This window comes from Lagenorhynchus albirostris, chromosome X, assembly GCF_949774975.1.
Source record: "Lagenorhynchus albirostris chromosome X, mLagAlb1.1, whole genome shotgun sequence".
Classification (NCBI taxonomy): Eukaryota; Metazoa; Chordata; class Mammalia; order Artiodactyla; family Delphinidae; genus Lagenorhynchus; species Lagenorhynchus albirostris.
This window is the reverse complement of record NC_083116.1, coordinates 76527934-76552422: the sequence shown is the minus strand read 5'-3', so window position 1 is coordinate 76552422 and position 24489 is coordinate 76527934. Positions and strand designations below refer to the sequence as shown.

The window sequence follows — 24489 nt, the reverse complement described above, 5'->3', positions numbered from 1 at the left end:
AGGGTGGGAGTAGGGGAGCTGATGGGAGGGGGAGAGAATAGGTTTGGTATTGTAGGCAAGGATATTACCTCATTCACATTCAGGCATAAAGGCCTTATTTATCCCTCCACCCCTTTTGCTTCCAAAAAGTGTTGTTTTCTGGAACAGATATGCCAGAAAAGCTACTACTTTAAAACACTGTCTTCTAGAAAATGAAGATTTCAAGATATTGGAGATGACCCTAGCCTTGATAATTACCCCATACATTACTGAGTGCAGTCACCTTCCATTTCTGAGCCTCAGTTTCATCATCTGCAACCTGGAGATGGTAATTCTTGCCCTGCCCACCTCAGGGTGTGTATAAAGATCCAATGAGATGATTGCTGTGAATACACACTGCAAACTGTAAAGTGTAGCACATATACGTAGTAAATTCCAGCATTCCCACCCTAAGATACAGTCTTGGTTTTCACAAATTAAGTCACATCCAACATTCTGAAGTATATAGGTTGCTCCCAAACAAAGGAGAGAGTTGCTCTGCTCATCTGGGCAATTTTTCTTTCAAAATATGACCCACAGTGAGGAAGTGGGTATCAGCCCAAGTAGCCCATTATGGACATAAGGGAGACTTAAAAACAATCCATGGTGCCCACATCTGAGCCTTGATGTTCTCATCTGCCTTGTGGCATCAGCCATGGAGAGAGAAGTTCCACTTTATTCTGAGAAGCATGTGAAACTAGTGGTGAGGGCTCAGCAATTGATTGATTTTCTCTAAACCAAGAAAGCACCAATGGTCCCTGAGCAACCCTAGGGCAGGCTTCATGGAAAACCTTAGCTCCTAAGTGTCCCCCACTAGATCTCAGGGATTTCATGGTCACCCCAAAGATGAAAGCTCTGAGCTCTGAATTTGGCCCTTGGGATCTAGAGGCTCAGCCTTGGGCTTAAGAAGACAAGGTACCAGGAAGGGACAAAAGAGGCAAGAAAAGAAGAGAAATAAGATAAAAGGAACTTTAGGAAGTACCATTTTAAGAGTCAAAAAGATGCTTAGTTGTATCCCCACTAAAGAAGGTAAGAAACCTATAAGTGGAGAGGAAGACCCCAGGGGGCAAAGGGGTTAGCTCCGTGATTGTCACAGCCACAGAAGTCTAAGAGATGTGTGGGGAATCAAGGTTTCAGGCCTCTCCTAAGATGTGTGTAGGTGTGTGTGTGTGTGTGTACTGGGGAGGGGGGGGCAGTGCAGAGGAGTGAAAGAGGGAAGAGTTTGATTTTGTCCCTAAAGTGCTAGGTAGATGTATCAATAGGGTACTGAGAGGCTCCCCCTTCAGATTCACCTGACCAAAGATGCAGGCAGTAAAACTCTACCCCATTCATTGCCATCCCCTTCCCTCCTCTCTATAATCAAGCTGAGCTAGGAATATGTCCGGTAGTCCCATGACTGGGGAATCTGGTTCTCCAGGCTATCTAGGATAGGAAAGCAAAAAATGCTGCTGGTCAGTCTTGGGAAAATGATGAAGGGTCAATCCTTTGGTGGGATGGGATAGGATGTGCCCCGTCTGTAGAGTACAGGCTGTTGTGGATACCACATCCTATGCCCCTGCTGCTGTTGTGGTATAGGAACAAGGCAGAAGAGTCCAGGGAGAACGACTGGGCTGCCAGGAGCCCAAGAGACCTAGGGAGGGAGCAGAGCAAGTTAGAAACCTATGGGGCAATCTCACTAGCTCCTTCCTCTTCCCATCCCTCAAAAAATGGTTTTAGGCCAGTGGTTAAGGTATAATAGCAGAAAAACATCACTTGTGTGGGGTGGACATGATGACAGTTCTACCCTACTCTATGTTGGTGAGACAATTCCTCATGAAACTGGGTTCAGTTTTAAGCCCCCCATACTTTAACGGAACCCAAAGTGGTACTTTCCAGAGAGGAGATGCTATCTTTAGACTTCTTCAGGGCTATCACAAGACACAGGAAGCAGATGAGGTCTGTGTGGCCTGAGGAGCAGAGCAGGACCCAAGGGTGGTTACTATAAGAAGACAGAAAGGTTTTCTTTACATTGAGCTCAAATCCACCAGTCATAGCTGCAATACATGTTGGGCAGTAGTGAGCTCTCTGATACTGTAAGTATGTGAGCAAGGATGACACAAACACTTCTTGGGGATATTATAAAAGGGACTCAAGAATGGATTGGAGGAGTTGGAAGAGAGGTTGGCCTAGATGACCTTGAAGGTATCTAGGATGACTGGTTTAATAGGAGTCTTGGCTTTCACCTACATATTGTTTATATTTTCTTAGGTAAGATATAGGGAGCGGGAGTCATTGGGGGACCTGGACAATATCATAGCTGGAGAAATATGGAAATGGGTGGTGAAAGTAATTGGTTAGTTGAAAAATAGGAATCCACCCTCATGCTTCATACTGCCCCTTGTTACTTACATGGAGCTCCAAAACCTGTGCTCTAACCCAGTTCTGCCACTGAAATGCTCTGTGACTTTAAGCAAATCACTTTCCCTCTCTGTGTCTCAGTTCCTGCCTCTATAAAGTGTAACCTTCTTACCATAAAAGTATGTTATGAAGACCAGACGAGTGTAGTGTATATGTATGGATGTATTGGGTTGGTCAAAAAGTTCATTTGGGTTTTCCCATAAGACGTTATGGAAAAACCCGAACAAACTTTTTGGCCAACCCAATATAAATTGTGACTGGGGGCAAAGACAAACTAACATGGTTTAAACACCTCTAATGCATTAGACACTATAAAAGGCACTTGCACATGCATTTCTCATTCAACTCTCACAATATAAGGTGAATAGTATTTCCTACTTTTCACAGATTAAGGACCTGAGACTCAGAGAGGTGAAGGGATTTACACAAGCTTCACACAAATATTAAGGAATGGAGGTAGATTTGAAATATAAGGCTTCCAGATGCCAAGGTTTGTATATTTTCCCACTGTACCTTGGTGCTTGAATACATGATGGGAGATAACTGAATATAACTATTAGACAGTGGGGCTCTGAGAGAGATTGCAAAAGGCCAGGATAGAAAAACTGGTGTCATGTCAACCTGGCCAGTTCCTTGACAGCTGTAGGCCCAGATGTATGATGTATGACTGACTGGCTTAAAAGATTAACATTATCACAGTTGTCCCTCCATCCACCAGTGTTCCTAGCTTGCTGTTCCTCTGACACTAGCCCTACTGAACAACAGTACTCCAAGGGATAATTCCTTTTGGGGGTGGTCCCCAATTTCTGGTCTTTCTACCCTACCTTTCCAGCTCACCTCAGTAGAGTGAAAGGCTGGGTACTTCAAAGGGTACAGTGAGCTCCAGTCTGTCTCCAGAGTGTTCAGCTGTGTTCCCCCTCAAGGTCTCAGCTCCAGTATAGGAAGCAGAACTGGAAATCTTTCGCAGGTCCAGCTCTGTACATTCAATGGGAGTGTGGACCCAGTGGGAGTGGCTCTCTGAGGCACAGGAGACCAAGGTAAAAGACTCCTGTGTGGGGAAGCCACGAGTCGAGCTGCAGTCGTCATCCAGGATGGGGTTAAGTGCCTGGGTCTCAAAGATGCTTTCACTCAGTGGGGACTCAGGACTGGTCTCCTGGCCAGGTGGCATGGGGAAGAGAGATTCCTCTTCCGCTGCCTCGTCAGCCTCATACTGCAGCGAACCTCCTGAAACTTGAAGCAGAAAGCCACTGAGTCACCCAAAGGCAGGGGCTCTTCTTAGCGGGGCACCTGGTCCTGAGCACAAAATCAGGAAAGATCTGGGAACTAGTGCTCCCCCTCCCATCCCTGGGGACCAGAGCACCTAGCACCAGGCTGAGGTGACACAGTTGAGAAACATATTTACATTGGGGTATCAGATTAAGGCTACCTGGTGGTGGATCAGGGAAAATTGTCAATTTCTCCAGAGAAAGAGAAATCCTTTGTGGGAAGCAGGATTTTAACAACACCCACACCAGACATGATCTTTATTCCCTGGTGTTATGCCAGTGTATATGTTGTGTTATATGGCAAAAGGCACTTTGCAGGTGGATTTAAGATTATGGACCTTAAAATAGGTAGATTATCCTGGATTACCCAGGTGGGCCCAATGTAATGACATGTGTCCTTAAAAGGGGAAGATGAAGGCAGAAGAGTCAGAGAGAGTATCAGATATGTGAAAGGAAAAGGACTTGACCACCATTGCTAGTTTTGAAAATGGAAATGGGTCATAAGTCAAAGAGTGGGTGGTGTCTAGAAACTGGGAATGGTTCTCAGCAGACAGTCAGCAAGGAAATGGAACCTCAACCTTATAACTGCAAGGAACTGAATTCTTCCACCTTTCTGAATGATCAAGGAAATGGATTAACCTCTTGATCTTCCAGAAATGAATGCAGCCTCGGCAACACCTTGATTTCAGCCTAGTGAGACTCTGAGTCGAGATCCAGCCAAGCTTACAAAGCTTCTGATCTATGGAAATGGTGAGATAATAAATGGGTGTTGTTTTAAGCCATTGAATTTGTTGTAGTTTGTTCTGGCAGTGATAGAAAATTAAAACACCTTTCATGCATAAGTCTGATTCAACATCAGGTTACAAACTGAGAGCCTATGGGATGTGTGTTTGTTTGACCCCTGCATTGTGGTTGTGGTACTTTTTAATTATAACTCATTGCCATAACTTAAAACTATTTCATATAAAAATCCAGAGTTTTGGCTTCTCTTGAAAATTCAGAAGATCTTGAAACATTGAATATTCCTACATGGTAACAAACAGCTGAAACTGAGTAGTAGATTCCTCTTTAGACAGGGGATGAACTATTCAGTTTGCCACAGTCTCTACTCCTCTCTAATGAACCTTATATTGGATCCAATTCACATATTCATCTCCCTTATACAACCCTAGTATTCATGTAAGTCAGTGACTCCTGAAAAACACCTCCTGATAAATGAGAAAATGTCTAATCTTATTTCCCCTGTGGAGACCCTGAGGGAGCTGCCTGCCCTCGTATCCCCAGAAAAGGGTACTGCATTATTATCTTGAGGACAGAGGACGAGCAGAGAAGCGTTACCCATTTCTCTTCTCCTGAGGCAGGAGGAGGGAGACAGGCAGCTCTCAGATGTTGCCTCATCTTCTTCTTTCCGGGCCCTGGGGCCCAAATGCTTCATTTCCCATGTTTCATGCCCATGCCCAGGGACTGGGCAACAGCTCTTATCTGAGAAACTGGCCTCCAAAGTCAGAGACAGGATGATCCACCCTGAGCCACAATGTTCCAGGAGACACCAGAGAGTAGAGGAGAGAGAATTAGAGTTTGAGAAGGGTCATAAAGGGATAACAGTGTTGCCCTTGTGCCCTGCATCCCCTGAAATCCTAGATTCACCTCCACTTAAGTGAGAGGTAGAGCCAAACATATCTTCTAAGCTTTTTGAAGATCATCTGGCAGACCCTAGATCCAAAGTAACCAAGGTAGGCCTATATAAGCAGAATCTTTCCACACAAACAAAGAGGTTGAAAAAAGTTGTGTTGCTTTGGACCCAATATACAGTGGGCTGAGGAGGAGTCCTTAGCACCTGTGTATCTAGTAGAATGTGTCCTCCTCTTTCCTTACTAAATCAACTCTGCTTACTAGCCTGGGTTCCTATTTTGGTGTCTCTGTCCAGCTCTCAGCTCCCTTGATGGCACTGAAGCTGCACTGAACCTCAGTACTATTGACTAAAGATCTAAACCCTTCTCTGGTCTTGGCCAGCCACCATCTCACCTCCCCTATATCTTCCCTCAGTGACCTGGCATTCTTGTCTCATATTCTTGGCTAATGGCTGGACTTGTGCTGAAAATAGATCATGATGTTACTCCTGATTTTAAATATGACATTCCATCTAAAATTTCACATGGCCATCTCCTATGGGCTGGGCCAGAGCTCTGGTTATCATTATTGTCTGAGGAAAAATGTCTAAGTTTGCCAATTCCTCTGGACATTGGGCTCTCAGTTACCACATTTGGTATACTACTATACTGATAACCATTGCCTGAGACCTCACCCACTTTTATTATAGTCATGTCTCATTCCAGCCAGCCTTCCTCTTTTCCTGACATGCTCCAGAATCTATACCTATTAGTAGATATAACTAATTGGAAAAGAACTTAGAAATCAACTTCATCTCTCATTTTAAAGATTAAGGAGAAAGAGGTCCAAAGAAGCTAGATGACTTATCTAAAGTTACACAGTGATTTAGAGGTAGATTAGACTAGGACTTCAGATGCCTTTCCCAAGGGTTTTCCCATAATGTTGTAGCCCTTTATGAATCACCACACCTTAAAGAACCAGGTCCTATAAACTCATAGGGTCAGCCTCAATCATCTCTGAAGTCCTGTGCATTCTATTGCCACCCCAGATATTTCAGCACTGTAGGGAAGGTCCATTAACTCTCAACCCCAGGAAATTCCTCTCTTCTGCTAGTTAGAACCTTGTTCTTGATTCATGTAATACGTGAAGCAGCTACCCTTACCACGCTGGCAATTTCTGTTGAAGAACTGCTTGCAGTAGAGGAAGAAGAGCCCCAGGAAGGCCAGGGTAAACACCATGAGCAGACTGCTCACCAGTGCAACAAGTGTGACCTCCTGAGGGGATACTGTGGGTACATCTGCCTTCACTAAGCTCAACTGGAAGGCACCTGTGAGACAAGAAAGTGGGGGAGGTCAGTCACTGTGGGTAGTCAATAGTCACCCTGACACTGGGCCTGGACTTCCTCAGGCCAGCACCCTCTCCCCAGGGTCTTCCTCAACTAGGGATGCTAAACTGGTTCTACTTCTTTGTAGAGCAGGGAAAAGTATAACGAACAAAGTGGAGGAACTAGCATATACTGCTGGTATGGTATAAATTAGTATAGTTATTTGAAGATGCACATATCCTGTGGTCTTTCCATGTCACATTCAGTTATATAAGCTAGACAAATAGAAACAAACTAAAATGTTCATCAGTAGGGCACAGGATAAATAAATCATGATATAATTCTATTATGTAATATTATTATATAGCATTTAAAATAAAAGACCTGTATGGATAAATTTAAATAATCCAGAGAGGAAAAGCAAATTGGAGAGAGAGTATATAACTTGATATCACTTACATAAAACATTATAAAATATAAAAAATAGCATATAGAATACATTGCTTATGAATATATATATATATATATATATATATATATATATATATATATATAAAGAATACAAGTATCAAAACATGGGTGGAGAGTTTGGCAGAGTCATAGTGCTCACAAATTATCCACATGCTTCTCTGCATTTCCCATACACCCTTGTAGTAAGGCCATAAGAGTACTTCTGGCCAATGGACTGTGAGTGGAAGTAATGTGTGTCACTTGCAGACTGAAGTAGTTAAAAGCCAGTATGTCTCCTCTATCTCTTAACCTGTCCCATCAACCTGGAAACCACATGGTTTGATGGTATAGTTACAAGATAGAGTAAGATCTTTGCATATGAAAAATAAACTTTTATTGCATGAAATCACTGAGATTTGGGGGTTTGTTACTGTAGCATAACCTACCAACAAGATACACACAATTTCATGATAGTGGTTGCCTCTGGGGAGGTAAGGAGAGAATGGAACTCAGAAAGGATCAAAACACAGATTCCATTAAACTTGTGGAATCTTCATTTAAAAAAAATCTGAAGCAAATATGCAAAATTTTAAGATTTATTAATCATTGATGCTGTGTAACTGAGCATTTTTCTTTTTATATTTTTCTGCATTTAAAATATTTCTACATATTTGAAATACTTCATGTTTTAAAAAGATATCAATAAATTAAAAAATAAGTGAGTAGACATATAGTTGGTAGATAGACAAAAAGAATAGACAGATAAATGGATAGTGATATGGGCACAGACTAGATCTTAGTGCTTCATTCAGCCTTTTACTAGTCCTAAGCATTAGGGACTCCTATAAACTTCAAATAAATAATACACAAGTGTACAAATATTATAATTTACAAAATGCTTTCTAACCTCTTATCTCACTAGAACTAGGCAGAATCCCATAAGGTATGAAGAACAATGATTTTCATGACTTACATTTTTTTCAGGTGAGGGAAATGAGGTTCAATGAGATTCAATAATTTATAGAAGGTTACACAGATAATATATTGCAAAACTATTACTCAAATCTAACCAATTCCCTTGCCAATCTACCCTATAGGAAGGAGTATGAGGGGGTAGGGGAAGTCTTTACTATGCTGTCTTGCTGTCACCCAATGGATTGGGGGGGAAAGGGGAGAAGAGAACTGGATACACACACTGAACCTCAGAGGTGGGGGTCTGCTTCGTGCATGGGATACACTCTTGATCCTGCAGGCCTCCAATACGTGTCTTTTGGTAGAACCTGTAGTCAGAGCAATAAAAAATGGCAAGATGATCAAACAAGCAATGTACTTGGATTGGTCCTTCTTGAACCATAGGCAGCTTCTAAGAGTCTTGTCCTCCAGGAAGCCATCACTCACTCTGACCCCTCGTGAATTCTCTGCCTCTATGTCTGATTCTGACTCAAGAGTCCCAGACGCTCCACCTCTTCCCCCATTCACCAAACCCTATAACCAAAAGGGGAACTAGTCTCACAAGAGAAGGAAACACTGCTTTGACACCAACTGCTTCCTAATCTCTTCTAGGTCTACAGTGAGATTTACCTTGAAACTTGGGCCTGAGCTAAGCATGCCAGCATGATAAAACAGCTGTTTAGTACTCATCTGTAATTGACTGCGTGCTAAGTACTTTATAGAGGTATCTTGAAAAAATAATGCTTCTCCCTCAGGGGAGCTTAAACTCATCATGATATGGACAGTTAGAATACTTCAACTAGGCCCTGAGAGGTAAGGATGAGGGAGACCTCCAAGGGCTAGAGAATGCCCAGAAGAGCTTGGCCTTATGTAGCAGGCTCACCTGGGCAGACAGTCCCCACAGACGGCATTAGAGGTAGCTGTACAGTTCTCCTTCTGGATACGATTGATGACAGCACAGGTGATGCAAGTCTGACATCTATGGTGGCCCCAGCTGCTTTTATATCTGCGGGGAGGGCAGGCTGCGCAGTATGCATCTCCACCTTCTCCATAACCACAATCCTTCAGTGAAATGGGAGTCACTAACATTACTCTACAGAAACTTGGAGAGAGGATTAGCTATGGGACAAGTGGACATTGTACGGAGTAGCATTTTACAAACTGCAAGTTGCAACCCATTACTGAGTCATGACATCAATTTACAGTCAGCATAGGTTAGGTTATGCTATGGTAAAAAAGTAAACTCCAAACCTCAGTGTCTTAAAAGAACAAAAATTTATTTCTCACTCACACCATTTTGCTTACCAGAGATTTCCTGGGGGCTCTGTTTTACGTTATACTTACTGGGTTACCCAGAGTGATGGAGGCTTCATCTTTGTGCTACCATGATTGGAGCATCAGAGAAAAGAGAATATTGTGATCTGTGCACTGGCTCTTAAATCTTCCCCCAGAAATAACTCATTTCATTTTGCTCACGTCCTTCACCACACACATCACCTGATCATTAGTAACTACAAAAGTAAAAGAAAGTATAATTCTATAGTGTGCCAGAGCTGGGGAACTGGAAATATTTGACAATGAATGCTAATCACTACCTATCTTAGTATTGTTTTATAGAAGTTTTACAGATGAAATATGTAAGTATATGTTGGGTTGTGATGAAAATTTTATTTCTTACATTTTACTGAACTATAGTTGACTCACAACATTATATTCATTTCAGGAGTACAACACAGTGATTCAATATTTTTATAGATTACACATCATACAAAGTTATTATATTATTGACTGTAATCCCTGTGATGTACATTGCATCTCTGTGGTCTATTCAGTTTATAACTGGTAGTTTGTCCCTCTTAATTCCCTTCACCTATTGGGCTGGCCAAAAAGTTCGTTTGGGTTTTTCTGCAGGATGTTAGGAACAACCTGAACGAACGTTTTGGCCAAGCTAATATTTTGCCCTTACCCCTACACTCCTCTCCTCTGCCAATGACTAGTTTTTTCTCTGTATCTGTGAGCCTGTTTCTGTTTGGTTATATTTGTTTATTTGTTTTTCAGATTCCACATATAAATGAAAACATATAGTATTTGTTATTCCCTGTCTGATTTCACCTATTACTCCACCCCTCTCCTCTCTGGCAACTACTAGTTTGGTCTCTACATCTGTGATTGTCTCTGTTTTGTTACATTTATTTGTTTGTTTTGTATTTTTAGATTCCACATATAAGTGAAGACATACTGTATTTGTCTTTCTCTCTGACTTATTTCACCTAGCATAATACCATCTAGATCCATCCATGTTGTTGTAAATGACAAGATTTCATTATTGTTTATGGCCGAGTAATATTTCATTGTGTGTGTATATATATATATATACACACATATATATGTGTGTGTGTGTGTGTGTATATATATATATATATATATATATATACACATACATATACCACATCTTCTTTACCCATTCATCTGTTGATGGACACTTAGGTTGCTTCTACATCTTGGCTATTAAAATAATGTTTCAATTAACACTGGGATGCATATAACTTTTTGAATTAGTGATTACATTTTCTTCAGATAAATACCCAAGAGTGGAATTGCTGGATCAAATGGTAGTAATATTTTTAATTTTTTGAGGAACCTTTATATTGTTTTCCATAATGGTTGTACCAATTTATATTCCTACAAACAGTGCATGAGGGGTCCCTTTTCTCCACATCCTCTCCAACATTTGTTATTTCTTGTCTTTTTGATGATAGCCATTCTGACAGGTGTGAGGTGATACCTCATTGTGATTTTGATTTGCATTTCCCTGATGATTAGTGATGTTGAAAATCTTTTCATGTGTCTGTTGGCCATATATATGTCTTCTTTGGAAAAATGTCTATTCTGGTCCTCTGCCCATTTTTAATTCGGTTGTTTGTGTGTTTTTGATGTTGACTGTTATGAGTTATTTGTATATTTTGGATATTAACCTCTTAGTGGATATTTTATTTGCAAATATATTCTTCTATTCAGTAAGTTGCCTTTTTGTTTTGTTGATGTGCTTTGCTGTGCAAGTTACAGACAATATCACAGAAATACAAATAATCATGAGAATACTATGAACAATTATATGCTAACAAATTGGACAACCAAGAAAAAATGGATACATTTCTAGAAATATACAATCTTTTAAGATTGAATCTTACTCTCGGAAATGCTCAAACATGTTTGAATAAAGGTGGTATAGAGGAGAGATGAGTGATCCAGCTGGATATTGTCTCAGGTCTGGTATTGACTCAGTGTAACTTTGGCTAGCCTCTCTCCATTTCCAAGCATCAGAGTCCCCAACACCTGAGGATATTAAAATAAATGGTCTCTAAATATTCTTCCAGCTCTGGCATTCTAACCTAGGAACGAGGCTCCTGCCTGTTATATCATAGCTCTTTGTCAAAGACACAACTCTACTTAACAATGGATATTAGTTATTTGTTTGTTGTGGGAGAAGTTGGCTGGTTGTCCACTAAACTCATTCACCTTTCTTCCTGGGAATACCACTTGTCAACATTTTCTAACCCCACACAAGTCTGTAGGGACATGTGCCTAATTTCTAGCCAATGGAATATGGTTTAAATGATGTATGCATCTCTCAGGCCTGGCTCAACAAAAAACTGTCTTTTTTCTTTATACTTATTTTATAATTAAAGTATCCTTAATTTTCTTTATGCTTTGATCTTCTGGCACACAGGGACACCCAGGGAGATGTTGGAATCAATATATTAAAAACGACAGAGGACATCAGGGATATGGAGGAGGCAGCAGCTCTGAGCTTTCATTCCCTCACAGAAGTGTAGCAACACAAACAGAAACTGTTGGAATCAATGTTGTCAGAACTCTGGGAAATAGTCAAACATTTACAACAATGAAGCAAATGCTGAACCAAGAAAAAGGCATCTTGAAAATGATAGGAAAGATTTGTGCCATTTTTACTTGCCCTTACTGCACCCCTCTCCCCAGTAACAGTCCTAAAGTGAAGGCAGTCTTAAAGTAGCAGCAGCCTGAGTTCCTAGTGTGAAACCCTCACCCCTAGGTCCAGAGTGAGCTAAGCAAAACTTATTCAAAAATTATTGTGTATGTCTATTTTAACCTGTTATCTGAAGGACAGATACAAGGTGCTCATCTCTGTTTCACTCAATTCAAAATGCAGGCTGGAAAATGGGTGGGCATTTGTTAAAATGTTTTGCAAAGCAAACTAATAAACCAGAGATGCCTGGGACAAGAAATTATGGCTGGAGACATATAATAGACTGCTTAAGTCTGGAGCAAAAGCTGGAGAAGATTCTTTGGGAAATTAGGACATTCAAAAGCACCAATATATATGGGGCCAGTTTAGAAAGGCCCATGTATGTCCAGGGAAAGACACATGACTAGAAAAATATGGAGAAGACCCAAAGCTTGCACACCGGACTGATACATGGGCTAAGTGCCAGTTTGGCTAAGTGTTGAAGGAGTGCTTCAGCACAGAGCCAATGTTCAAAGATTGGGAGAGGTATGTGGGTTTTTTGGTTGCTACTGTTGTTATTTACTTTTAACTGCTGGCACTCAAGGAAATTCCTGTCAAAATATTAGCTGAAAAAGAGCCACACAGACTTCAGTGATCACATATGACAAAGAATACAGTCTTTGCACAAATAATTTGGTTAAAACAACTAAACAAATGGACTACTATAGCCATCATCAAATAAAGTAACAACAACAGAAAACAGCTAAATATGGGGAAGGGGGAGAATCTGATTTTCAGTTACCACATTATAATTAAAACAGTTTTCAAAAACAACAACAACAAAAACACAAGGCATAAAAAGAAACAGGAATGTATGGCCCACTTACAGTAACAAATAAAATTGACAAACTGTTCCTGAGGAAGTCCAGACATCAGACCTACTAGACAAAGACAAAAAAGTACTGTCTTAAATATGTTCAAAGTAAAACATAGACAAAGAACTAAAGAATATAAGAAAATAAATGTATGAAAAATATGGTAATATCAGAAAAGAAAAATTGTAAAAAGTAACCAAACAGAAATACTAGAATTGAAAAGTAAAATAACTGAAATTAAAAATTCACTAGAAGAGTTCAACAGCAGATCTGAACAAGTAGAAGAACAAATGATGAAACCTGAAACATGACAGTTGAAATTGTTGAAATTATTAAGTCTGAGGAGCAGAAATTTAAAAAGGATGAAGTAAGTAAACAAAACCTAAGAGACACCATCAAATGGACCAATATACACATTATGGGAGTCCCAAAAGTAAAAGAGAGAGAAAGATAAAGAAGCAGAAAGAAATTTGAATAAATAATGGCTGAAATTTCTCAAAATTGACAGAAGACATGAATAACACATCCACAATGCTCAACAAACTTTGATTTGGAAAAACTCAAAAAGACCCATATGAGACATAAACAAGATGTGGATAGCCAAAGACAAAATGAAAATCTTGAAGCAGAAGGAGAGAAACAATCTGTCAAATACAAGGGATCCTCAATAAGATGCAAAGTTGATTTCTCTTCAGAACCTGGAAGCTGGAAGGCAATAAGATAACATATTTAAGTGTCAAAAGAAATAAACTATTAACCAATTTTATACCCAGCAAAAAATCCTTCAAAAATGAGGGAGAAATTAAAATATTCCTAGATAAATAAAAGAAGCTAAAGGAGTTTGATACTACTAGACTTGTACTTCAATAAATGTTAAAGGGAGTTCTTCAGGTTAAAATGAAAGGACCCTAGATAGTAACTCAAAGCCATAAAAAGAAGTCAATATCTCTGGTAAAGTTAAATACACGGGCAAATACAGAAGGCAGCATTATTGAATATTTGGTTTGGAACTCTGCCTTTTATTTCCTATATTATTTAAAAGAAAAATTAATAAAATAATAACAATAATAATAATAAATCTATGTTATTGCACATACAATGATTAAGATAAAAACAAAAGTGACAAAAATAACATAGAGGAAGGTGATATCAAACTGTATAAGTGGGCTTCCCTGGTGGCGCAGTGGTTGAGGGTCCGCCTGCTGATGCAGGGGACATGGGTTCATGTCCCAGTCCGGGAAGATCCCACATGCTGCGGAGTGGCTGGACCCATGTGCCATGGACACTGAGCCTGCGCGTCCAGAGCCTGTGCTCCACAACGGGAGAGGCCACAATAGTAAGAGGCCTGCGCACCACAAAAAAAAAAAAAAAAAGAAAAACAAAAAACCCCCAAAAAACCATGTATGTGTCGAGTTTATGTATGTTATTGAAATTAACTTGGTATTAATGCAAAATATATTGTTAAAATTTAGTATGTAATATATAAAATAGATAATTGATAAGGACCTACTGTATAGCACAGGGAACTCTACTCAATACTCTGTAATGGCCTATGTGGGAAAAGAATCTAAAAAAGAGTGTGTATATATATATATGTGTATGTATATATATGTGTGTGTGTGTGTGTATAACTGATTCATTTTCCTGTACACCTGAAACTAGCACAACATTGTAAATCAACTATGCTCCAATGAATTTGTTTTAAAAATAAATAAAATTTAGTATGTTAAAGGGAATCTACATGGTAACCACAAAGAAAATATATTTAAAAAGAAAACCCCACACAAAAGAAATGATAAGGGAATTAAAACTTTTCACTGCAAAAGATCAACTAGCACAAAAATGGCAATGAGGAAGAAAATGATGAATAAAAATGGCATAAGAAATACATAAAACTAATAATAAAATGTCAGAAGTACTCTCTTATCAGTACTAATCTTTATGTATATGGATTAAACTCTCCAAAGGTACAGATTGATGGGTTGGATAAAAAGAACATAATCCACTTATATACTATATGAAGAGATTCATTTAGATCCAAAGACACAAATGGGTTGAAAGTAAAAGACAGGAAACATATTCCATGCAAATAGTACTGAGAAGCGAATTGGGATGTCTACACTGATATCAGACAAAATAGACTTTAAGTTAAAACTTTTACAAGAGAAAGGGAAGGACGTTATATATTTATAAGTGGTCAATACATCAAGAAGATATAACAACTCTGAACATACATACACCAAATAACAAATCCCCCCAAATCTATGCAGCATTGACAAAATTTAAGTGAGTAATAGTGGTTCTAAAAAATAGTTGGAGACTTGAATACCAACTTCAATAAAAGATTGCATATCTAGACAGAATAGCAATAACAATGTAGAGGGCTTTAACAACACTATAAAACAACTAGACATAACTGACATTTATAGAACACTACACCTAACAAAAGAAGAATATACATTCTTCTCCATTGCACATGAAACATTCTGTAAGTAGACCACATATGTTAGGTTATGAAACAAGTTTCAATGAATTTTAAAAGACTGAAATTATACAAAGTGTCTTTTCTGAACACAAGACAATGATGATATAAATCAATAACAGAAAGAAAATTGGAAAATACACAAACATGTGTAATTAAATACCACATTCTTAAAAAACTAGTGGGTCAAAGAAAAAGTCTTAAGGGAAACTGTAAATTACTTAAAGCTGAATGAAAATAAAAAAACACCACATACCAAAATGTATGGGATACAGCAAGGCAGTAGTAGTCTGAGGAAAACTTATACCTGTAAGTGCCTATATTAAAAAAGAAAAGAGATTTCAAATAAATAATCTAAATTTATACCACAAGGAACTAGAAAAAACATAACAAAGTAAGCCCAAAGCTAGCAGAAGGAAGGAAATAACAGATTAGAGTGGAGATAAATAGAGTAGAAAAACAATAGAATCAATGAAAACTAGATTCTTTGAAAAGATGAACAAAATTGGCAATCCTTCCAATCCTTCAGCTATACTTACAAAGAAAAAAGAGAGAAGATGAAGATGACTAAAATCAGAAAGGAAAGTGGGGGATTTCTGACAGAATGGCAGAGTAGGAGGACCTGAGCTCACCTCTTCTCACAAAAACACCAAAATCACGAGTATCTGCTGAACAACCATTGACAAAAAAAGGACTGGAAACAACCAAAAAACATATTTTACATCCAAAGACAAAGAAGAAGTCACAATGAGATGATAGGATCCTGTACCCACCAGGTGGGCAACCAACAAACTTTAAAATAATTATATTGCAGAGGTTCTCTCACAGGAGTGAGATTTCTGAGCCTCACATCAGGCTCCCTAGATTGCTGGTCTGGTATCAGGAGGAGAAGCCCGCAGAGCATTTGGCTTTGAAGGCCAGTGGGGCTTGATGGCAGGAACTCCACAAGACTTGGGGAAATAGAAGGAATATTCTTAGAGGACACACACAAGGTTTGTACAAACTGGGACCTAGGGGGAAAAACAGTGACTTCATAGCAGCCTGGGTCAGACCTACCTGCTGGTCTTGGAGGGTCTCCTGGGGAGGGGGGCGGCTGTAGCTCATTTCAGGGACAAGGACACTGGTGGCAGAGGTACTAGGGAGTACTCATTGGTTTGAGCTGTCTGAGGTTGCCATTTTGACACCAAGGCTTGGTCCCACACAATAGCCCTTAGGCTCCAGTGTTAGGATGCCTAGGGCCAAACAACAAACAGGATGGGAACACAGCACCAACCATCAGAAGACAGACTGCTTAAAGTTTTCCTGAGAACACAGCCACCTTTAAACACACCTCTTGACACAGCCCTGCCAGCCAGTGGGACAGGACCCAGCTCTACCCACCAGTGGGCAGGCACCAGTCACTCTCACAAGGAGCCTGCACAAGCCTCTTAGACCAGCCTCACCCAACAGAGGGCAGACACCAGAAACAAGAGGAACTACAATCCTGCAGCCTCTGGGATCACAAACACCAAAAGTTAGGCAAAATGAGATAGCAGAGGAATATGTTCCAGATGAAGAAACAAGATAAAACCCCAGAACAACTAAGTGAAGTGGAGATAGGCAATCTACCCAACAAAGAGTTCAGTGTAATGACTGTAAAGATGATCCAAGAAGGTAGGAAAAGAATGGATGCACAGAGCTAGAAATTACAAGAAGTTTTAAACAAAAGGTTAGAAAATACAAAGAATAACCAAACAGAGTTGAAGAATAAAATAGTGAAAATGAAAAATACACTAGAAGGAACCAATAGCAGAATAAATGAGGCAGAAGAATGGATAAGTGAGCTGAAGAAAGGATGGTGGAAATTACTGCCGAGGAACAGAATAAAGAAAAAAGAATGAAAAGAAGTGAGGACAATCTCAGAGACCTCTGAGACACACAAACATTCACTTTACAAGGATCCCAGAAAGAGAAGAGAGAGATAAAAGTCATGAGAAAATATTTGAAGACATAATAGTTGAAAAATTCCCTACCCTAACAGGGGAAAGGAAACAATCACCCAAGTCCAGGAATCACAGAGAGTCTCATACATGATAAACCCAAGGAGGAACACACTGAAACACACAATAATAAAATTGACAAAAATCACAGACAGAGAAAATATTAAAAGCAACAAGGATTGTTTGTTTTTTTGTTATTGAGCTGCATGAGCTGCTTGTAAATTTTGGAAATTAATCTTTTGTCAGTTGCTTCATTTGCAAATATTTTCTCCCATTCTGAGGGTTGTCTTTTGGTCTTGTTTATGGTTTCCTTTGCTGTGCAAAAGCTTTGAAGTTTCATTAGGTCCCATTTGTTTATTTTTGTTTTTATTCCCATTCCTCTAGGAGGTGGGTCAAAAAGGATCTTGCTGTGATTTATGTCATAGAGTGTTCTGCCTATGTTTTCCTCTAAGAGTTTGATAGTTTCTGGCCTTACATTTAGGTCTTTAATCCATTTTGAGCTTATTTTTGTGTATGGTGTTAGGGAGTGATGTAATCTCATACTTTTACATGTACCTGTCCAGTTTTCCCACAAAATGGGCAGAAGACCTAAATAGACATTTCTCCAAAGAAGACATACAGACTGCCAACAAACACATGAAAGAATGCTCGACATCATTAATCATTAGGGAAATGCAAATCAAAACTACAATGAGATATCATCTCACACCAGTCAGAATGGCCATCATCAAAAAATCTAGAAACAATAAATGCTGGAGAGGGTGTGGAGAAAAGGGAACACTCTTGCACTGCTGGTGGGAATGTGAATTGGTTCAGCCACTATGGAGAACAGTATGGATGTTCCTTAGAAAACTACAAATAGAACTACCATATGACCCAGCAATCCCACTACTGGGCATATACCCTGAGAAAACCAAAATTCAAAAAGAGTCATGTACCAAAATGTTCATTGCAGCTCTATTTACAATAGCTCGGAGATGGAAACAACCTAAGTGCCCATCATTGGATGAATGGATAAAGAAGATGTGGCACATATATACAATGGAATATTACTCAGCCATAAAAAGAAAAGAAATTGAGCTATTTGTAATGAGGTGGATAGACCTAGAGTCTGTCATACAGAGTGAAGTAAGTCAGAAAGAGAAAGACAAATACAGTATGCTAACACATATATATGGAATTGAAGAAAAATAAATGTCATGAAGAACCTAGGGGTAAGACAGGAATAAAGACACAGACCTACTGGAGAACGGACTTGAGGATATGGGGAGGGGGAAGGGTGAGCTCTGACAGGGCGAGAGAGAGGCATAGACATATATACACTACCAAACGTAAGGTAGATAGCTAGTGGGAAGCAGCCGCATGGCACAGGGATATTGGCTCGGTGCTTTGTGACCGCCTGGAGGGGTGGGATAGGGAGGGTGGGAGGGAGGGAGATGCAAGAGGGAAGAGATATGGGAACATATGTATATGTATAACTGATTCACTTTGTTATAAAGCAGAAACTAACACACCATTGTAAAGCAATTGTACCCCAATAAAGATGATAAAAAAAATAAAATAAAAGCAGCAAGGAAAAAGCAACAAATAACATACAAGTAAATCCCAATAAGGTTATCAGTTGAGTTTTCACCAGAAACTCTGCAGGCCAGAAAGGAGTAGCACTATACTGTATATTTAAAGTGATGAAAGGGAAAAACTTACAACAAAGAATACTCTACACACCAAGGCTCTCATTCAGATTTGAGGGAGAAATCAAAAGCCTGACAGAGAAGCAAAGGCTAAGAGAATTCAACACCACCAAATGAGCTTTACAATGAATGCTGAAGGAGCTTCTATAGGTAGCAAATAAGAGGCCACAATTAGAAACAAGAAAATTATGAAATGGGAAAGCTCAATGGTAAATGTAAACATACAGCAAAGGTAGGAAATCATCCACACACAAACATATTATCAAATCCAGCAATGGTGAGAAGAGGAGAATACAAATATAGGATATTGGAAATGCATTTGAAATTAATAGACCAGCAACTTACAACAATCTTGTATATATATAGGTTGCATGCCAACACTTCATGGGAACCACAAAAATCTGCAATAGATATCCAAAAAAAAAAAAAAGAGAGAAAAAGGAATCCAAAGAGAACTCTAAAGATACACATCAAATACCTAGAGAAGAGAACAAAAGTGGAAGGAAAGAAAAAAGACCTAAAAAACAAATCCAAAATATTAACAAAATAGTATTAATACATAAGTATCAGTGAGTATATTAAATGTAAAAGGAATAAACGCTCCAAGCAAAAGACATAGACTGGCTGAATGGATACAAAAACAAGACCTATATATATGCTGTCTACAAGAGACCCACTTCAAATCTAGGGACACATACAGAAAGTGAGGGGATAGAAAAAGGTATTCCATGCCAACGGAAATCAAAAGAAAGTTGGAGTAGAAATACTTACATCAGAAAAAATATATTTTAAAATAAGGACTGTTACAAGAGACAAAGAAGGACACTACATCAATCCATTTCTAATTCTACTGATTTGAGTTTTCTTCATTTTTTTCTTGATGAGTCTGGCTAATGGTTTATCAATTTTGTTTATCTTCTCAAAGAACCAGCTTTTAGTTTTTTTTTTTTTTTTTTGTGGTATGTGGGCCTCTCACTATTGTGGCCTCTCCCACTGCGGAGCACAGGCTCCGGACATGCAGGTCCAGCAGCCATGGCTCACAGGCCCAGCTGCTCTGCGGCATGTGGGATCTTCCCGGACCGGGGCACGAACCCACATCCCCTGCATCGGCACACGGACTCTCAACCACTGCACCACCAGGGAAGCCCCCAGCTTTTAGTTTTATTGATCGTTGCTACTGTTTCCTTCATTTCTTTTTCACTTATTTCTGATCTGATCTTTATGATTTCTTTCCTTCTGCTAACTTTGGGGTTTTTTGTTCTTCTTTCTCTAATTGCTTTAGGTGTAAGGTTAGGTGGTTTATTTGAGATGTTTCTTGTTTCTTGAGGTAGGATTGTATTGTGATGAACTTCCCTCTTAGAACTGCTGGAGAGGGTGTGGACAAAAGGGAACCCTCTTGCACTGTTGGTGGGAATGTAAATTGATACAGCCACTATGGAGAACAGTATGGAGGTTCCTTATAAAAACAAAAATAGAACTACCATATGACCCAGCAATCCCACTACTGGGCATATACCCTGAGAAAACCATAATTCAAAAAGAGTCATGTACCACAATGTTCATTGCAGCTCTATTTACAATAGCCAGGACATGGAAGCAACCTAAGTGTCCATTGACAGATGAATGGATAAAGAAGATGTGGCACATATATACAATGGAATATTACTCAGCCATAAAAAGAAACGAAATTGAGTTATTTATATTGAGGTGGATGGACCAATAGTCTGTCATACAGAGTGAAGTGAGTCAGAAAGAGAAAAAAAATTACCGTATGCTAACACATATATATGGAATCTAAAAAAAAAAATGGTTATTATGAACCTAAGGGCAGGACAGGAATAAAGATGCAGATGTAGAGAATGGACTTGAGGACACGGGGAGGGGGAAGGGTAAGCTGGGACGAAGTGAGAGAGTGACATGGACTTATATATACTACCAAATGTAAAATAGATAGCTATTGGGAAGCAGCCGCATAGCACGGGGAGATCAGCACGGTACTTTGTGACCACCTAGATGGGTGGGATACGGAGGGTGGGAGGAAGATGCAAGAGGGAGGAGATATGGGGATATATATATATATATACATATATATATATGTATATGTATAGCTGATTCACTATTTTATAAAGCAGAAACTAACACACCATTGTAAAGCAATTATACTCCAATAAAGATGTTAAAAATAAAATAAAAAATTTAAAAAAGGTATCAATCCAAGAAGATATAACAATTGTAAATATATATGCACCCAACATAGGAACACCCGTATATATAAAGTGTATGCTAACAGCCATAAAAGGAGAAATAGTAACACAATAATAGTGGTGGACTTTAACACCCCAATTACATCAGTGAGAAAATCAATAAGGAAACACAGGCTTTAAATGACACATTAGACTATATGGACTTAACTGATATTTATAGGGCATTCCAACAAAAAGTAGCAGAACACACATTCTTCTCAAGTGCACATGGAATATTTTCCAGGATAGATAGCATGCTGGGCCATAAAGGAAACCTCAATATAAATTTCAGAAAACTGAAATCATATCAAGCATATTTTCCAACCACAATGCTGTGAAATTAGAAATCAACTACAAGAAAAAAAGTTGTAAAAAAAATTGGAGGCTAAACAACATGGTACTAAACAATGTATCACTGAAGAAGTCAACAAGCAAATTAAAAAGTACCTAGAGACAAATGAAAATGAAAACATGACGATCCAAAAATTATGGGATGCAGAATATGCAGTTCTAAGAGGGAAGTTTACAGCAATGCAATCGTACCTCAGGAAACAATTAAAATCACAAGTAAACAACCTAAAGTAAACAACCTAGGTGCTTTTACACCTAAAGAAACTAGAGAAAGAAGAACAAACAAACCCCAAAGTTAGCAGAAGGAAAGAAATAATGATCAGAGCAGTAATAAATGGAAAAGACTAAAAAAACAATAGACAAAGGTCAATGACGATAAAAGCTGGTTATTTGAAAGATAAGCAAAATTGATAAACCTTTAACCAGACACATCAAGATAAAAAGGAAGAGGGCCCAAGTCAATGAAATTAGAAATGAAAAAGAAGTTAAGACTGATGCCACAGAAATACAAAAGATCATAAGAGACTACTACAAGCAACTATATGCCAAAAAGTGGACAACAAAGAAGGAATGGACAAATTCTTAGAAAGGTACAATCTCCCAAGACTGAACCAGGAAGAAAAATAAAATATGAACAGACCAATCATGAGTACTGAAATTGAAAGTGTGATTAAAGAAACACCCAACAAACAAAAGTCCAGAACCAGATGACTTCACAGGTGAATTCTATCAAACATTTAGAGAAGAGTTAACAACTATCATTCTGAAACTCTTCCAAAAAATTGCAGAGGCAGGAACACTTCAGAATTCATTCTATGAGGTCACCATCACCCTGATACTAAAAACAGATAAAGATATCACACAAAAAAGAAAATTACAGGCCAATGTCACTGATGAATATAGGGACAAAAATCCACAACAAAATACTAGCAACCGAATCAAATAATATATTAAAAAAATCATACATACATGATCAAGTGGGATTTATTCCAGGGATGCAAAGAGTTTTCAATATCCACAAATCAATCAGTGTGATACATCACATTAGCAAATTGAAGAATAAAACCATATGATCATCTCAATAGATGCAGAAAAAACTTTTGATAAAATTCAACACGTACTTAGGATAAAAGCTCTCCAGAAGGCAGGCATAGAGGGAACATAGCTCGACATAATGAAGGCCATATATGACAATCCCACAGCTAACATCATACTCAACAGTGAAAAGCTGAAATAATTTTCTCTAAGATCAGGAAAAAGACAAGGATGTCCACTCTCAATACTTTTACTCAACATAGTTTTGGAAGTCCTAGCTATGGAAATCAGAGAAGAAAAAGAAATAAAAGGAATCCAAAATGGAAAAGAAGAAGTAAAACTGTCAATGTCTGCAGATGACATGACACTATACATAGAAAGTCCTAAAGATGCCACCAGAAAACTATTACAGGTCACCAATGAATTTGGTGAAGTTACAGGATACAAAATTAATATGCAGAAATTTGTTGCATCCCAATATGCTAACAAAGAAAGATCAGAAAGAGAAATTAAGGAAACAATAACATTTACCATTGCATCAAAAAGAATAAAATACCTAGCAATAAATCTACCTAAGAAGACAAATGACATGTACTTTGAAAATTATAAGATGGTGATGAAAGAAATCAAAGATGACACAAACAAATGGAAAGATATACCATGTTCTTGGATTGGAAGAAAAAATATTGTCAGAATGACTATACTACCCAAGGTGATATACAGATTTAATGCAATCCCTATCAAATTGCCAATGGCTATTTTTTTTCAGATCTAGAACCAAAATCTTAAAATTTGTATGGAAACACAAAAGTCCCTGAATAGTAAAAGCAATCTTGAGAAAGAAAAATGGAGCGGGAGGAGTCGAGTTCTCTGACTTCAGACTATACTATAAAGCTACAGTAATCAAAAGCATATGGTACTGACACAAAGATAGACTTATAGATTAATGGAACAGGATAGAAAGCTTAGAAATAAAACCATGCATGTGTGGTCAATTAATCTATGACAAATGAGGCAAAAATATACAATGGAGAAAAGACAGTCTCTTCAATAAATGGTGCTGGGAAAACTGGCCAACTACATGTAAAAAAATAGAATTAGAACCTTCTCTTACGCCATACACAAAAATAAACTCAAAATGGATTAAGGAGCTAAATGTAAGATCAGATAATATAAAACTTAGAGGAAAACATAAGCAGAACACAGTTTGACATAAATTGTAGCAATATCTTTTTAGATCCACATCCTAGAGTAATAAAATAGAAACAAATGGGACCTAATCAAACGTAAAAGCTTTTGCACAGCAATGGAAACTATAAACAAAAAGAAAAGGCAACCCACAGAATGGGAGAAAATATTTGCAAATGATGCAGTGGACAAGGGATTATCTCCAAAATATACAAATAGCTCAGTATCCAAAAAACCCTAGCAACCCAATCAAAGTAGACATTTCTCCAAAGAAGACATACAGATGGCCATAAAGCACATTAGCTCAACATCACTATTTATTACAGAATTGCAAGTCAAAACTACAATGAGGTACCACCTCACAGCAGTCAGAATGGCCATCATCAAAAATTTTAGAAACAATAAATGCTGAAGAGGATGTGGAGATAAGGGAACCTTCCTACACTATTGGTGAATATGTAAATTAGTACAGAACACTATGGAGAGCAGTATGGAGGTTCTTTAAAAAAACTAAAAATACAGCTAACATATGATCCAGCAATCCCAATACCGGGCATATATCTGGAGAAAACCATACTTTGGAAATATACTTGCACCCCAATATTCACTGCAGCACTATTTACAATTGCCAAGACATGGAAGCA

The 24489-nt window shown here is 38.5% G+C and overlaps 1 protein-coding gene across 3 annotated transcripts in view; it reads right to left on the bottom strand.

The window, feature by feature from the left end:
* EDA2R (ectodysplasin A2 receptor) overlaps positions 1-24489 on the bottom strand; it is a 91082-nt gene that overhangs the window by 20672 nt on the left and 45921 nt on the right. For 2 of the 3 annotated variants that reach the window (XM_060137443.1, XM_060137445.1), the window contains 5 exons: positions 8900-9078; positions 8260-8345; positions 6454-6618; positions 3253-3645; positions 1558-1996 (listed from right to left, as the gene is read on the bottom strand). In XM_060137443.1, the coding sequence (XP_059993426.1) occupies positions 3254-3645; positions 6454-6618; positions 8260-8345; positions 8900-9078 (822 nt within the window). In that variant the 3' untranslated portion in view covers positions 1558-1996; position 3253. Of the gene's footprint in view, positions 1-1557; positions 1997-3252; positions 3646-6453; positions 6619-8259; positions 8346-8899; positions 9079-24489 lie in introns of those variants that run through there. The other variant, XM_060137444.1, reaches the window with a different exon arrangement.